Source organism: Manacus candei, unplaced genomic scaffold, assembly GCF_025592945.1.
Source record: "Manacus candei isolate 608988 ecotype Guabito, Panama unplaced genomic scaffold, ASM2559294v1 h1tg000008l, whole genome shotgun sequence".
Classification (NCBI taxonomy): domain Eukaryota; kingdom Metazoa; phylum Chordata; class Aves; order Passeriformes; family Pipridae; genus Manacus; species Manacus candei.
The window spans coordinates 1,377,724-1,392,312 of NW_026138056.1; the positions used below are offsets into that span (position 1 = coordinate 1,377,724).

Consider the following 14,589-nt stretch of genomic DNA (forward strand, 5'->3'; position numbering starts at 1 on the left):
CAGTATGTGCTAAAACTGCTCATAAACTCTAGCATCATGGTCGAAGAACAGTGCTTGGTTGTCAGATGAGAGATGACACAATAATTGTCAGAATTCAATGATTCTTCCCCAGGCAGGTGAAAACTGCAAACGCTATAGGAACAGTCAGACGGTGAGTCATACTGCCTCCAAGAGTAAGGTAATTTACTCTTCTGAGGTCAGCAGAAACAGGGTTCAAAGCTGATTTTATCTACCATTTCAGGATGAAAAACACTTTCAAGTAGCAAGTCACAGAGTTTGGTGTTAGAGCTCCTACTGACTAGGGGCTGTTTTCAGGGAGATAAGGGCATCATCACCTCCCTACTGTTGAGGCTGAATATTGCTTTACTGACAATTTAATGGTATGGACCCATTCTCTAGGTATTAACCTATACTGCAACACTGCATGTGTTGGGACAATTTCATGCTGCATGATGGTACTGAGAAGGTTTTATTAAACCATTTAACCATTCCCACAGTTGTAGCATAGTAGTTTTGTAAGCAAAACCAGAGTTTTGGTGGTTTTGGCTTTTTGTTTTGGTTTGGTTTTTTGTTCTGGTTTGGTTTTTTTGGTTGTTTTTTTTTTTTTTTTTTTTTTTTTTTTGGTTTGGTTTGGTTTGGGTTTTTTGTTTTTTGCTTTTTTTTTTTTGGTGGGTTTTTTTAGGTGGTCCAGCCACATCAATGTAGAATAAAAGTGAAAGAAATGTCTTTCATACGGATAATTTTAAGGTCAAAGTAAATATGGGGATGTTCTATCACATAAAATGCATCAAGATCCATAACTATCAGAATAAATACTAACCTCAGTCAAAAAAGGCTCGGCATAATTACATGGGCCACTGAAAAAATGCCCAGACGTGGGGGTTCTGTTTGTGCTACAGTGACTGTGGACATGAGCTATAGGGAAAGTTTTTCGTTTGTTTGTTTGTTTGTTTGCTTTTTTTGTTTTGTTTTGTTTTGTTTTTCCATGAGCAAGGATGACTTGCAACAGCTGAGGATCAATGCCTTAACAAATTAACTTCTTTTTTTTTGCCTAGTTAGGAAGGTTTTCTTTTACATCTTGTACGGATGTGGATTAAATAAACAAAATGAGTAAGCATCTTATATTCATAGCAATGATAATATTAAAGTTTTCTGTACATTTTCCCTTTTTATAGTAGTCATGCACCACCAGCATACTGTCATTCATGTCCCTGGCAACATTCTTACTTACTGCAATTTAAGCAAAAAACAAGTCACACTCTGAAGATAGAAGCTTAAATTGTCCTCCTCTTTGGTATTTTATTACACAATAAACACACCTGGAAAATATATGGCATATTCCTAAAGTTCAATACAAGGTTTGAAGTACAACTAAGGTAATAAGAGTACGTAAAGAAGCATCTTGAGCTGTTCTTTACATTTCTTCAGCCCTAAAACACCTTGGTGCTGGTCCAATCCATGAGCGTAACATGAAACAGTTCTTTGCTTTGAAATGTTAGCCAGCAAATCAGGAAACAAAATGATAAAGAAGCTCAAGAAGAATCCCTTTTCCTCATTCTTACACTAGAAGAAGAAAAGATCTATGGCCTAGAAGTTACAAGAACTTTGCAGTCACAGGCATTCTCATCAGTATCCTAGGGAGTCAAAAGGCATTACTAGTACATGAAGACCAATATATATTAGGAGTGAAAAATCACACGCTGGTACAGGTAATGTCCAGCATTTGCTGTCCCTGACCCTATTTCCCTCCCCTCCTCCCCATTTAGTTGTTAAAAATGGGTTATCTTGGTTAGTACATAGTGACAGGAAAAAAAACAAGACTCTTCAGAAACAGATTGACATTTAAACCAAAATGCATGTTTGATCAAAGGAAACTGTTTTTATAAGAGGCATGAAAGGGATGAAAAACTGCCAAGCTATGTCTCAGAATTAAATACCTGCTCTGATGAATAGGGAATAATGAGACAGTTGACAATACTGAATGAAATACATTTTCATATCCTAACCCAAACCTGATTATCCTTTCCATCATAAAATGTCTGTGACATCAAATGTTTGGTGATGATAGGACTGCCATCTCACAAACAGAAACCCTGCAAACCTGTCGAGACATCCTGGAACAGTATAACAGCAATAATGGACAAAAACAAGTGGCCACAATCTGTCAACAACCAATCATTTAAATTGAGGTTGCATTTACAACAGTTACAATGAGAATAGGACTTTTCAAATTAAAAGATTCCACACTTATGTAAACTGAGTCTGAATCTTATTTTCAGCAACAACATTACTTGGGAATATTCCCAAAACCTGGCATGTCCACATATGAAACGAGGAGGTAGAATGCACATTTTGGGTACCTGCATTCCTGGTTTGATGCCATCAGTCCATAACCAAGAAACTAGAAATCTGACAACTTCCCATTAGTCATCATGCAGAAATCTTACTAAAAAAGCAAAACTCATTCCTATTTTAGAAAAAAGTTAGGCAAGCATATGGAGACACAGGTGCTACTCTGGCATGTGCGTAATAAGTATTTAGGAAGAAAATATTTTGTTATTGTTATCTATTTATACAGATGTGTGGAAAAGTGGCAAAATGAGGTAAGAATGAAAACTTGCTTCATGCAATTTTCACTAACTTCCATGGAGAAGAACCATATCCAGTAATGACAACTTTAGAGAATTTCAGTACAGAAAAGAATAAAGCCTATAGCATTTTAATGCTTAATTAGTGAAATGTAAAAACAATAAGCAGTGTTGTAAGCCAGGAGAAGACTATTTTTCTTCAAAGTTGAAATCAAACAGTTGATAAAAATCCTATTTTAATTATATTTCATTCAGGAAAGTCAAAACATATGGTATAGCCATAACTAACTAGCCATGTGTCTTCTTCATGTTGAAAACACACCCTTACACAATTCCCAACTAAAGTATTTAAGTGATAAAGGAGACACTTTGAGTGCATGATGACAGTGACTATAAGTAAGTGGTACCTATTTAGCTCATATAAAGCAGCTTTGGAACATCCTGCAGTGGCTGTTTGGGCTCAAAAGAGTTTGGAGAGAGAAAATGAAACATTACTGACAGTGGCACTCCCCACCAAGCACCGTCTACCCACAGGGACAGAGATGGGTTGGACAAGACCCTGCTTTCTATCCTGCATGGGAATGAAAGTACAAGGAGAACAAGAGACAGATAGAAGATGCGTCCTTAGTTTCTTAGTCAACACAGCTAGGGCAGAACAGCCTCACTGGCACAGGGCAACGAGCTGTGCCTCACTGGTGGTTTTCCATCACTTTCTTTTGCTGGGCTTAGGAGTGGTATTACTGCCCACCAGAGGAGACAGGACACTGTTGGGAACACAGCCACCCATGCCAGTTTACATCACACACACTACCAGATCAGAGAAAACAGTCTTGGTGCAGTTCCTCTGCATGTAAACTTGGCCTAGTGACAATAACATAAATAATTATGTAATTAAAAAGAGTAATAGAGAATCTTATAATTTTATCCCTACTCTGCTTTGATACTTATAATGTAAATTCCAGAGCATCCAACTCCAGTTCCTACCAAATCCTTTCTCTCTCTTGTATTTTCTTTTGTTCCATATAGCTTTATAACAGAATATTTAATTTTTTCTTAAACTCAGGGCAATGAACCTTTCATTAAAATCCTTTCCCAGAAAGCATCTTCAAAGAATTTTGAAGGATAAACAAACATCCAGCAGCTAAACAGCAAACTTGCTTCTAGTATTCAAACATGGAACAGCAAGGAGTTGGAAGACTTCAGTTTTGGAAAAGATGAAAAACTTTTACTTTAGTGAAATCTTGCTAACTCTGCATTGGGAGGACATTTCCTTTGTTATTCATAGTTCCTATTTCTGTGAAATTTATCTTAGTTTCTTACAATGTATCATTTTGATCAAATAAAAAGTTGGCAGGATATAAAAAATCACCAAGATGAAAAGGTTTTTTTGAACAAATAGAGAATGAAAGACATTCTAAGATTTTTTGAACATTTTTTTTCCTCTCTACTGAATAATACTATGATTTTTAATCAGTTCTGCACAGCTGAAATTCACTATGGAGATATAAAGATCATATTCTTATGGCTTGATTAAACTGAACATACTGAGTAGAGTGTCCATGGGGCTTAAATTGGCCTTACCATGAAAATAAATAGGTCTGTACTAGCAACAGACTATATGTCATGTGCCACAAATATTGTCACCATAATTTTGTTGTAATTAGTAAAGTGAGATACATGTAAAAGAAAATCTTACAGAAACTGAAGGTTAATGTATTTGAGATCGTATGATGCTCCTTCTATAAAAAAGATACGTTTTAAACTTCCAAATAATCAAATAAGAATCAATGTCATGCCACTCTACACAAGCTGTTAAATATACATTTATATGATCCTACTTTATGTTATAAAGATTAGAACATGAAGGAGGGAGGTGGATCTTTTTTCCACTTAAAGTAGAACACAATCAATTGCACTTGACATCCTTCAGCTTGGCTTCTTTCCCTGTTGCTGCTGGCACAGCTGGTATTATTAATATTCTCCCACTCTTCCTGTTACACAGCTTATTTTCAAACTTACATTTTTTCTAGTTTATAAAACATTTTTATGAACACATTCTACTGAAGTGTCAATTTCAGTATTTTTTTTCCTTAATGTAATAATTAATGAAAGAAAAAGAAGTATAGCCAGGTACTGCAAAGAAATACTAAAGAAAACACATCTTTTTGCCCACGTATTTTTTTCACAAATATTCAGGCTTCCCCTCACCCCAAATTGTCTTAAAGAGGGTTTAATCATTCATGACTTTGGGTAATCATTTGACTGGTTTGTCAGCATAGAAATAGTTCAATTTGTTTGAAATTACAAAAATGAACTGACAATTCTTTTGATTCTAAGTGTGATAACATATTTAACACAAAATCAGACAGTCATAGCTAGAGCAGTCTAGATTTATTGGTGAAACGATTTAATAGAAAAAAGCAATTCTCACAAAATTGATCTTTCAAAAAGTATTTCAATTTTCTCTTTGATATAAGATTGCAAACCTTTCTTCTTCAGACAACCCATCACTAGCTGGCGGCACCCATGGAGATGGTTATGCTTATTGTCCCATTACTCATATTCTTTTATTGAGCTACAGCTCTCATGATACACTGCAGGTCCTTGAATTTTATGATACAGCAAAGATCAAATGAATGTAGCACAACTGTAGTGAGTCTTAAGCAAACTCAGGGTAAAGATTCCTGGTTTCACTTAAGTTGAGCTAGAGCTCACTCTAACAGTGAGTGAGAAGCTATTATGAAGTCATTAATCTAAGACATAAAAGGAGACTTACAGTTAAGAATCTGTGTAGTTTGCACTGAAGTTTGCACATTTGTTGGTTTTTGGAGGGGAGAGGAGGCAATCAGCCAATATTTAACTGCTCTTCTTACACTGTTTGCGCTTTCAGTTGTAAGTTGAGACTACAGTGACTTCTATGCTTTCTGTCTAGCACAGAATAAAGCCATTGACAAGTGATTTCACTGAAGGATCATCTTCTGAGAAAAAGGGCATCAAAATATAGGGCTTAAATGAAATCAGAACTTCTGTATTTGACAATGAAATATACTTTATGAATATTTTTGGCTTCTCCTGCCACCCCATTTTTCATAGCTCATAACTGCAACAACCTCTTCACTCAGCAACAATTTATCTGAATGAACAGGAATATGTCAAGATACTCTTTAGAATTTGTCAGTAATTAGCTACAGCAGTCACTGTTGAACAAAATGAAATTCTTTTTTACTAGTTTCTGAGTAATACACTTCCCACTTCCAATGTGGGAATTAAAATCAGTTTAGTGATGCACTACTTTGCACAGAAATTCAAAGCTACTGCATAAGACTCGAGAAGCACATTATACAGTCATTCTAAATAATGTAGCTCTTATGCAGTTTATACTCAGTAAGTATCTTGTTTCAGGTGTCCTTTACTCATATCTCAAATTTTATAGGCTTCATTTACTAATGTGAAAGTCCTGATGAGATTCAGCAAAGGAAATGGGAATGTGGCAGGCTATAAAGCATTTCAGCTTTAGCTGCTGGTAGACACTTAGTGAAACATTACTAAGAGATCAGGTTTATATAACAGATATATTCTAACATTTTATGTTATTCACATTATTCAGGCACCAAGATTAGATGGGGAAATGGATTCTGTACTCTGTTGCTGGGCTTATGAACAAACAATGGAAATGCCAAAATGACGAATGTTCTCCCATTCATTTTACATACTTTAATTTGCAGAGAACTGCAGAAGCCTATATGAGAATTTCCTGCAGGATTAGCTTAAAGAGGGTTGAACAGGATGATTCAAACCCCTCTAAATATTTAGCAACTCGAATATTCTCTGATTATTTTTAGTGACATATCAGAGTTTCTACTTTGAAAAGGCTGGAAACCTATGCAGGTGGGAAAAATTATTTGTGTATGACTTTGTCTCCCTTTTACATACAACACCTTTTAGCTGAATGAGTTAACACTACATGTTATCTTGCTTAAAATATAGTGGAAAAAAAAAAAGAGAGAGAAGGGTTAGTTCTCACCTAACAAGGCCAAAAGACAAGGGGCAATGCAGGCTTGCTTACCAAGGCTGAAGAGGAGCCAGAGCTTCCCTCTGTTTTGATTTGCAAAACCAGGTTTCTTGCACCTTTAGTGTGAAATACAATAGCTAATTGTATATCAACAGCAAAATTCCTACAGACTTCGTAGAGGACATTTTTTATTTCTGTCTGGTTTTGGTTTTGATATGTACTTAGAATCTTAAGTGATGTTTCTTGCTTAAGTCTTATCTCATTGAAGACCATAATTTTATTCCTCAGAATTCCTCACTAAATTTAAAAATACAACTCTAGTGCTTAACAGGTATCTTAGTATTTTTCTTTGTAATTTATTTACTTTGATAAGAGTTTCCAACAAAATGTGGTAATCATTTGTGATAGAACAAATAAGCATTTGTTATAAACAAACTGTGATAAGCAATTTACTGCAGAAAAAAGCATTAGTGTTCTTTTTTTAGAGGAAAACTGTAAGATGTTACAGGTGTAATTCTTACATAAATATATGCTCCTTCACATGAGTACTCTTATAGAAATGAATAGGATTGCTTATGTGAGTAGGTGTTCATCACTTTGAGCATGAATAGCAAAACCAAAGTTCAAAAAATGAGCACAAGCCAGATCAAACAACAGGAGTGACTGAAAGCATTTCTTAATTTTGAATTTCTTGGAAAAAGACCAGGCTGTAATTAGATTTTCTGAACATAATTTCCTCAGGGATTTCAATAACTGCAATACAAAAAGCTAATGAGCATTTCAATACCAAAAATTTATTTGGCCTTAATTTTATAATAATATACAAACTGACTCTGTTTAACATTTGTATCATCCAAACTCTATAGGGCAAGAACTAGAGTTCTTCAGATAGCTGAAAATTCAGTCTGCTGAAATCTCCCTTTTTCATCCTAAGTGAATTTAAAGCCCTAAAAAAAAAGGATTTATTCTCTTTAATATCTTTTATTGTATAAAAACACATGTGCTTTGTTTGTCAGTTTTAAATATCTTGTGTAGCAGTGCTAAATTTTATGCCAGGTATTAGCAACAAACGAAAGGAAACACGTAGGGTATTTTTTTCCCATGCTTATATGGCTCTTGTATTTTTTTCTTCTTAAGCATGATTTCAGTCAACAAGGTTAATCGTGGCTTCTAATTTTCATGCTTTTGTAGATCTTGATGTATAGGGTGCATAACATAGCAATGAACACTTATCTTCTGTTGGGCTCAAATTCTTTATTCTTTATTATATTTATGAAAATGTACAATTCATTTATGTCATACTCATGTATGCACAAAAATGGTGTAGAGATCTTTTTCTCTTTTTTCTCTCTTAGTTAAGCTATTTTTTGATTAAAAATACGTAAGGACACTATTTAATTTCTGAACTGTAATTAAAGGCAATATATAGACTTTAGAAAGAGGCATTGTGATTTGTAAAGCCATGGCTATCAATTGGGATTTTAAGTGAAATCACTCCAACACAGAAGTTTAGATCAGAATTTCACCTGATAACTGCGTTATTTTTTGGCATGGCAGCAATTCCCCTTTTTATTGTGCAGTGCTGAGACTTGTCCCATGCCCAATATCACATCAGACAGAAAGGAAAGGCGACAGGCAGTACTGAAAGGGCAGCACTGTGTCAGCTAATGAGGCCCCACGTCACAACCTCCACAGCAGCTGCAGATCACAGATGGAAACTGTCCAACCTGCAGCACTGCACTGTGAAACTTGAAGAGAATGCTGGTAGTGATGTGCTGACACTGGTAAGAAACAACCACCAAGTTGTTCCAATTGACAAGATTAGACAACTAAATTACTTTTATCTCAGTAGTGCAATCAAGAACTGAAAGTGCAAGGAAGGTGCAAATGGCAGAAAAGCTGTATAAAGATAGAAACCAGCCCATCTCATTTTAAGATATTTTGCACAACCTGTGTTCATTTAGTACTATTATTCAGTGTGTTAGTCTCTACAGGTTTTTACATGTATTTTCATGGGCTAATGGAGGGTGATAGACCCAATACCCATTTATTGAATTGCCTTTTCTCATCTGAAATGTAGTCTTTAAAAAACCAAAAACCATAAAACCCCCTACCTTCTTACTCCATAGCATATTCATTAACAGACCAACTCACACTACTAATTAAGTTAAATCTGACTGCTAAATAACTCCCAAAGAGCCAATTTATCTCAGGTAGTATGAGCACATATTCATTTCTTCTTGTACATCACCAGCTGTTATTAATTAAATTCTGGTCACTTCAGACTGCAAGTTTGAAATATGGAAATATGGAAACACTTGCACTTAACAGTGAGCTTGGCTATTACTTTACTGATATTGATAGTTGTCTGAATACAGGTAGACACCACTCCAGTTATTTCATTTCAGAGTTTGTGAGATATTTAGAGGTATGTGGGGAAATTCCAAATTTGTTTCTTGAATGTACGAAGCTTCGTCATAAATGTCTATGCAGTGCAGAACTATGTTTGACAGATTACTCTCTAAAGAAAACATCTTCTTTCTGAGAGGACATACACCCTTTGAAGCTCAGAGGAGATCACAGCAGCAGAAAGTGAGTTTTTCCCTCTGCAACAGCCCCTCTCAGCTGGCTGCTGTAATAAGGTGAGGGTTGAAGTGATGCTCACAATCTGCTTCCTTGCTACCCACCTTACACCCACATCTATGAAGCTTCTGTGGGCTGATGCTTTGACAACCCTGCAGTGCAAAGACTACCAGCATGACAAGGTATTAGGAGGAAAAGGTGTACTTTGAGCTCCCTTCAGTTTCTGTACTAATACATTGCATTTAATTAGTCATTGCAGCAGAAAGAAGGTTAAAGGAGATCTTCATTACAGATAATGAATAATGTACTGGCATGGAAGAGTTTTGTAACCAGAGGGAGACAAAGTTGTCCTGTGAATGCATTTCCTAGCCCACTGGTAAGACTGAATTAATCTCTTCTGAAATCAACTACACTTTCTTAAGTTTAAGTCATCATAGTACATATGATGAAAATCATATGTAAATAAAAATCTTAAGTTCTGAAATATTTATTAGTCCCATGTTCCAGTGGAAGTGTTAATAAAATCTGCATACTCCCAGAAAGTAAAATTCTCACATTTTTATTAATACACTTTCAATATGTTGAATCCCGCACAGCTACTTGGTATAGATATTGAACTATTACTTCATATAAAAAAGTTTTGCTTTCCCTCATTTTGAAGGCCATTTATAAGAAAAGAAAGATTGTAGAGAATGAACATAACACATTTACTGTCTTGTTGATGAAGAAAAGACACATCAAGAACACAAGGGGAACTCTAACGTCTCTACTAATAAACTTCCTTTTGCATTCTAATTGAGTCCATGAAAAAATACCACTGATATGATGAATATTTTTAAGGTGACGTACAAGTAATTTTTTTTGCCCAAACAACTTCTAGAAAATTATTTTATTTTTTTTCCATTACTGGTATTTAAACGTAAGACTATGACCGTGATTAGAAATTAACTTTGTCTTTGCTCTATGGGGGATGATGGGAAACAAATGCTTTACCCTTTAATGAGTCACCAACTGAATTCACAGCTCACCTGCTGGTTTTAATTTATGCGATAATTTACAAAACAAAACATTTCATGTCTTTCATCTATATACTGCATTTCACTTATTTTTATGAAAATATTACCCTTTTTTGCACAGGATACTCTTGTTTGTGAGCAGTTTCTAACCTCCTATCAAAATGTAAAATGCTTATGCAAATACATTATTAAGAAAGAAATGAAACAAAATCCTTAATGCCTTTAGAAGTTTACAAAGGAATATGTTTATGAAAGGCTATTTTTAAAAGGTCTACATTTAAAATGTAACAATAATTTAAGTTTCCTAAAAGATACAAATCAATTTCAGCTTAAGAGCAGTGAATTATCATCATCAAGTTTTGTTAATTATAGCATTTAAAGGCTTAAGCAAATCTAAACATGTGATAGAAAACTGGAGACAGAAAAAGATGATGTCTATACAGAAGGCCTATAACCAAGAATAGCTCTTATTCCTAGAATTACTTTGTTTTAATCTTGCAACTCATATAGCCACTTTATGTAGATTTAATTAGGCACCCTGAGGTTGCCCAAATACTTGCCCCATCTTATTGGAAGAAAATACTAAAACAACCTGACATTCATTAGCTACTGAGAAGCTACACTGAGCCAAATTGTCTATCCAGCTTTATGTGGTGATTCTGGGAATAATTTTCATCATTAGTTTACAAAATGACTAAAAGAAACCTGTTTTATGTAAATTTGGGAATCCTGCTGAGGTTCCCGACAACTGATAAAGTGAAATGGAGAGAAAATAACCCGTGCAAATAAAAAGCAATTTTCATGAATTCTGGTCAAATGGAAAGAAGCTAACGGACATGGCATTAGAAGCAACTTGCCTTGTAAACTGTAGATTTCTCCAACGCTGTTCTGCCGGGTGATGTGGTGCCAATATGCACTACGAGGAAGTGAGATCGACTTGGATAAAGTCATTGGTTCAGACAGACTGGTCTGGAGCTAAAAGCCAAAGCAAACATAAATGGAAGATCATACATGAGCGTAATTGATAGATAATCTCAAAACTGTAAATTGAACCTATGTTGTCATGAAGATACTATTTCCTGAGTTACCATGGGTTTTATACAATCATTTGAACTGTGTTATAAGCATCAGCATCGTGAATGTTCAGGAAAAAGCTGCAAAAGTGTGTCTAAATATATAGGTTCATTTGCACAGGTTAATATTAGGACATCAGAATGCGTTCCTATTTATCTACAACTATTCTTATTGCTGCCAGAAGTTTTTTTATTTTCTTCTTTAACTTTATTATAATGATGGATTAGCATATGCCTGAAATCTTAAGCCCCTCTACAATCACATTTCTTTTTGGTCATTTAACCTGCATATTGGATTGAATAACCAGAAAGATGCTAAGAGAGAATCTGAGACAACCAGCAGAGAATTAGCAATGAAGAGTCATCAATCTCCTAATCCTCCTTCGAAGGGGAGGCATCTCATCCCCAGTAGCAGCCTCCAGCCTCAAGAGCAAATTTTCCTAATCAGGGGGACTTCATGCAACTGAAATAGTGAATTGCATGGTAAGTGTACATGAGCTACAGCACAGAAACCTGATAGGAGGAATGTAAGCCTTATTAAAGATCTCTGTCTCCAACAAACTATTGATGTGACTAAGCTATAGACAAAAAAGATACAGGAAGGTTTCAGAGGCTGAAATGGTTAATGATTTATGCATTCTAGGAGACTTTTGCAGGCTTTTGACTTGTAAGATACCTCTGATGAGCAGTTGGGCCCCTCCCTCCCTCCAGTGCTGAAGGTGTGAAGCCCTGAAAAGGCAAGAGCTGAGCTTGCAGGCTTTTGACTGTTGATACATCTGATGAGCAATCAGGCCCCTCCCTCCCTCTGCTAATCTTGAAAGGCGGGAACCAGGCGAGACAAAAAAACTCAGCACAGACCTAGAAGATGTTGGAGGCTCGAGGCATGGCCTGTGACACTAACCATGGATATAACTCATAACTTCTTGGAGTATGGGGGTTTCCCTCCTTCACCCCCAGCAGATCAAGGCCACCACTTCAACTGACAGACATGGAAGCATCGCTGGACCCCATGGGCAGTGACTATATACATCTGTCCACTCTCAGCTTTTCTTTCCCTTACTCTCCCTTGCTCTTATCCTGCCTTTCTCTCCCCTATGCATTTTCTTTCCCCCCCCAAAGGTTATCTCTGTGTCACCCTGTTGTATGACAGCACCCAAACTGCTCGCATGCCTGTTGATACAGAATTGTTAAAATAAACCTTGCCAATATATGTTTTCAGACGCCGATTATTTAGTGTCGTTTCACTTTAATCCACCCCAAGGGAATTATTGATAAAAACCTGAGTTACCCCCTCTCCCCTTTTCCTGGGGCGGGTCATAACAGAAGGATTAAAGCATTCTGGATATTCCTGTATAAGTTATGCTTTCTGTGTCTAGAAGAAATTAGAATGCATCTGCAAATTTTTTATATCTCTGGCTTTACAGAATATAAAATGTGATCAATAATTTTTGGGATCTAACAAATCATTATAACATTGTGGGAATAATTTTTTCAGAGGATATCTGGGAGGATCAACACTGAAGGACCAATTATGTTTGAAGATTTAGAATTAAAAAGTTTCAGGAGTGGCACCAGGATGATGAGAGTGGCACACTGAAAGGGTGTGCCTGGAAACATTTCTTAGAGTTCAGCTACAGAGCAGAAGGTATTTAGGTCTAGACCATTTACTGCAGGCTAGTGATTAACTCCTAGGGGTTCCTCATTCAGAATCATAATGCCAAATTAAAAAAGCTCTTTTTATCTGTACAAACTCATGTTATTCTGTAATTTAAAAAAAAAACCAAACAAACAAAACACAAAAAAACCCAAAAACTTTTAGAGACAGTATCCACACAAAGATCTAAAATTATTTAAATTTTGAGTATTAACACACACTGACGTGTGGCATATATTTTGTTTCAGATCAATCTGCTGTAATTACTTCTGTTGTTGTTTTCTTGAGAACTGTCATCAAAATTACTCCCTGTCTACAGCTAATGTCTTTTCTGCTCATTTATAGCCAAGTATTACATTTCAGCTGTTGCTAGTGCAGATCATCACTGGAAGATATTTAATATCAAGTAAAGAGCTTGCAAAAACATTTCCTCCATTAAAAAAGAAGTTTAAAATCCTTATCACAAGAATTCTATTTTTAGGGAGAATGGAGGATTTAAAGTTTACTGACGCACAGAATTTCCTTTATTGTAGAGATCAGAACGATAACAAACCTTCTAAATTATTTTACCGTATTAGTATAGCAAGGGTAACAAGGGTAATTTTGTTGAGTAAGAAAATTACATAAATCATCTAACTTCAGTTTACAGGTGATTTATTCATAATTTATTCACCCAAAAGGTAAATTAAAGTCTTGACACAATGAGCAAACTTTTTCCTTGCATGCATTCTGAAAAAAACAATTCCAGTAAAGAGAACCATGTTGACTAGAGTTTATCATCTTAAAGCTAAATCCATGGACTGAAAGGAAGTGATTTAATTTATATCATTATTCCTGATCTGGGGTAATTAGTTCCTGCCTGATCTGACCAATACTGATGCAGAAGAACTTTATTTGTAAACATTAAAGCTTTGGAAGAATAAAAAAAAAAAAAAATCTGTTCTCATTATAAAATAAGGTAAGAACTGCTCTAGTGCAGAAGATTGCACTGCAAGCATTCACAGTACTTTGTTTCCTCAGATTCTCTAATTAAAGAACAACTTCTGATACCACCTTTTGGATAAGAAGTATCACCATATGTTAACTGCAGTAGGACCAGATGAATCATATTTCTTTGGTGGCTCCATAGAGAAAAAATGTAATTTCTGGTTTATTAAAATATCATCTTCAGAAAAAAAATACTTTAAAATACAATGCCAATTTTGTTTTTAATTTGAGACTTTAAAATGCAAAAGTAAATGTATGGATTTGAAGACTTTATCACCTTGTATATCATATAAAGGATGATAATATAGTAGCACCTTAAGTTGTCCTTGAAGTTATTCTTAATGAATGGTAGACTACTAGCTGTAATTTTGTTTTTACTCTGTTTCATCCATATAAAAATCACATTATTTATCAAATATAATTGACAATGACAGAATGCTTACTTCTAAAAACTACTGTTTGTAAAAATATTCCTGTGTTAAAAGGAAATTGGATAATCTACTCACAAATATCTATTTTCTCTAGAGAACATCATATATATTAGACGATGTGTGTTTCAGATAAAAAACTTGAAACCAAGGCAAAGAAAACATACATATAAACATCCATATTATCAATTGTTTATATACTATTGAATAGCACTTTACTATATAAAAAATTATAGCTTAAACTAGAA

At 35.2% G+C, this 14,589-nt stretch overlaps 1 protein-coding gene across 1 annotated transcript in view; it reads right to left on the reverse strand.

The window, feature by feature from the left end:
• DOK6 (docking protein 6) overlaps nucleotides 1–14,589 on the reverse strand; it is a 249,244-nt gene that overhangs the window by 41,962 nt on the left and 192,693 nt on the right. Inside the window, exon 7 of the mRNA XM_051774530.1 lies at nucleotides 11,057–11,174. Coding sequence (XP_051630490.1) covers nucleotides 11,057–11,174 — 118 coding nt within the window. The remainder of the gene's footprint in view (nucleotides 1–11,056; nucleotides 11,175–14,589) is intronic.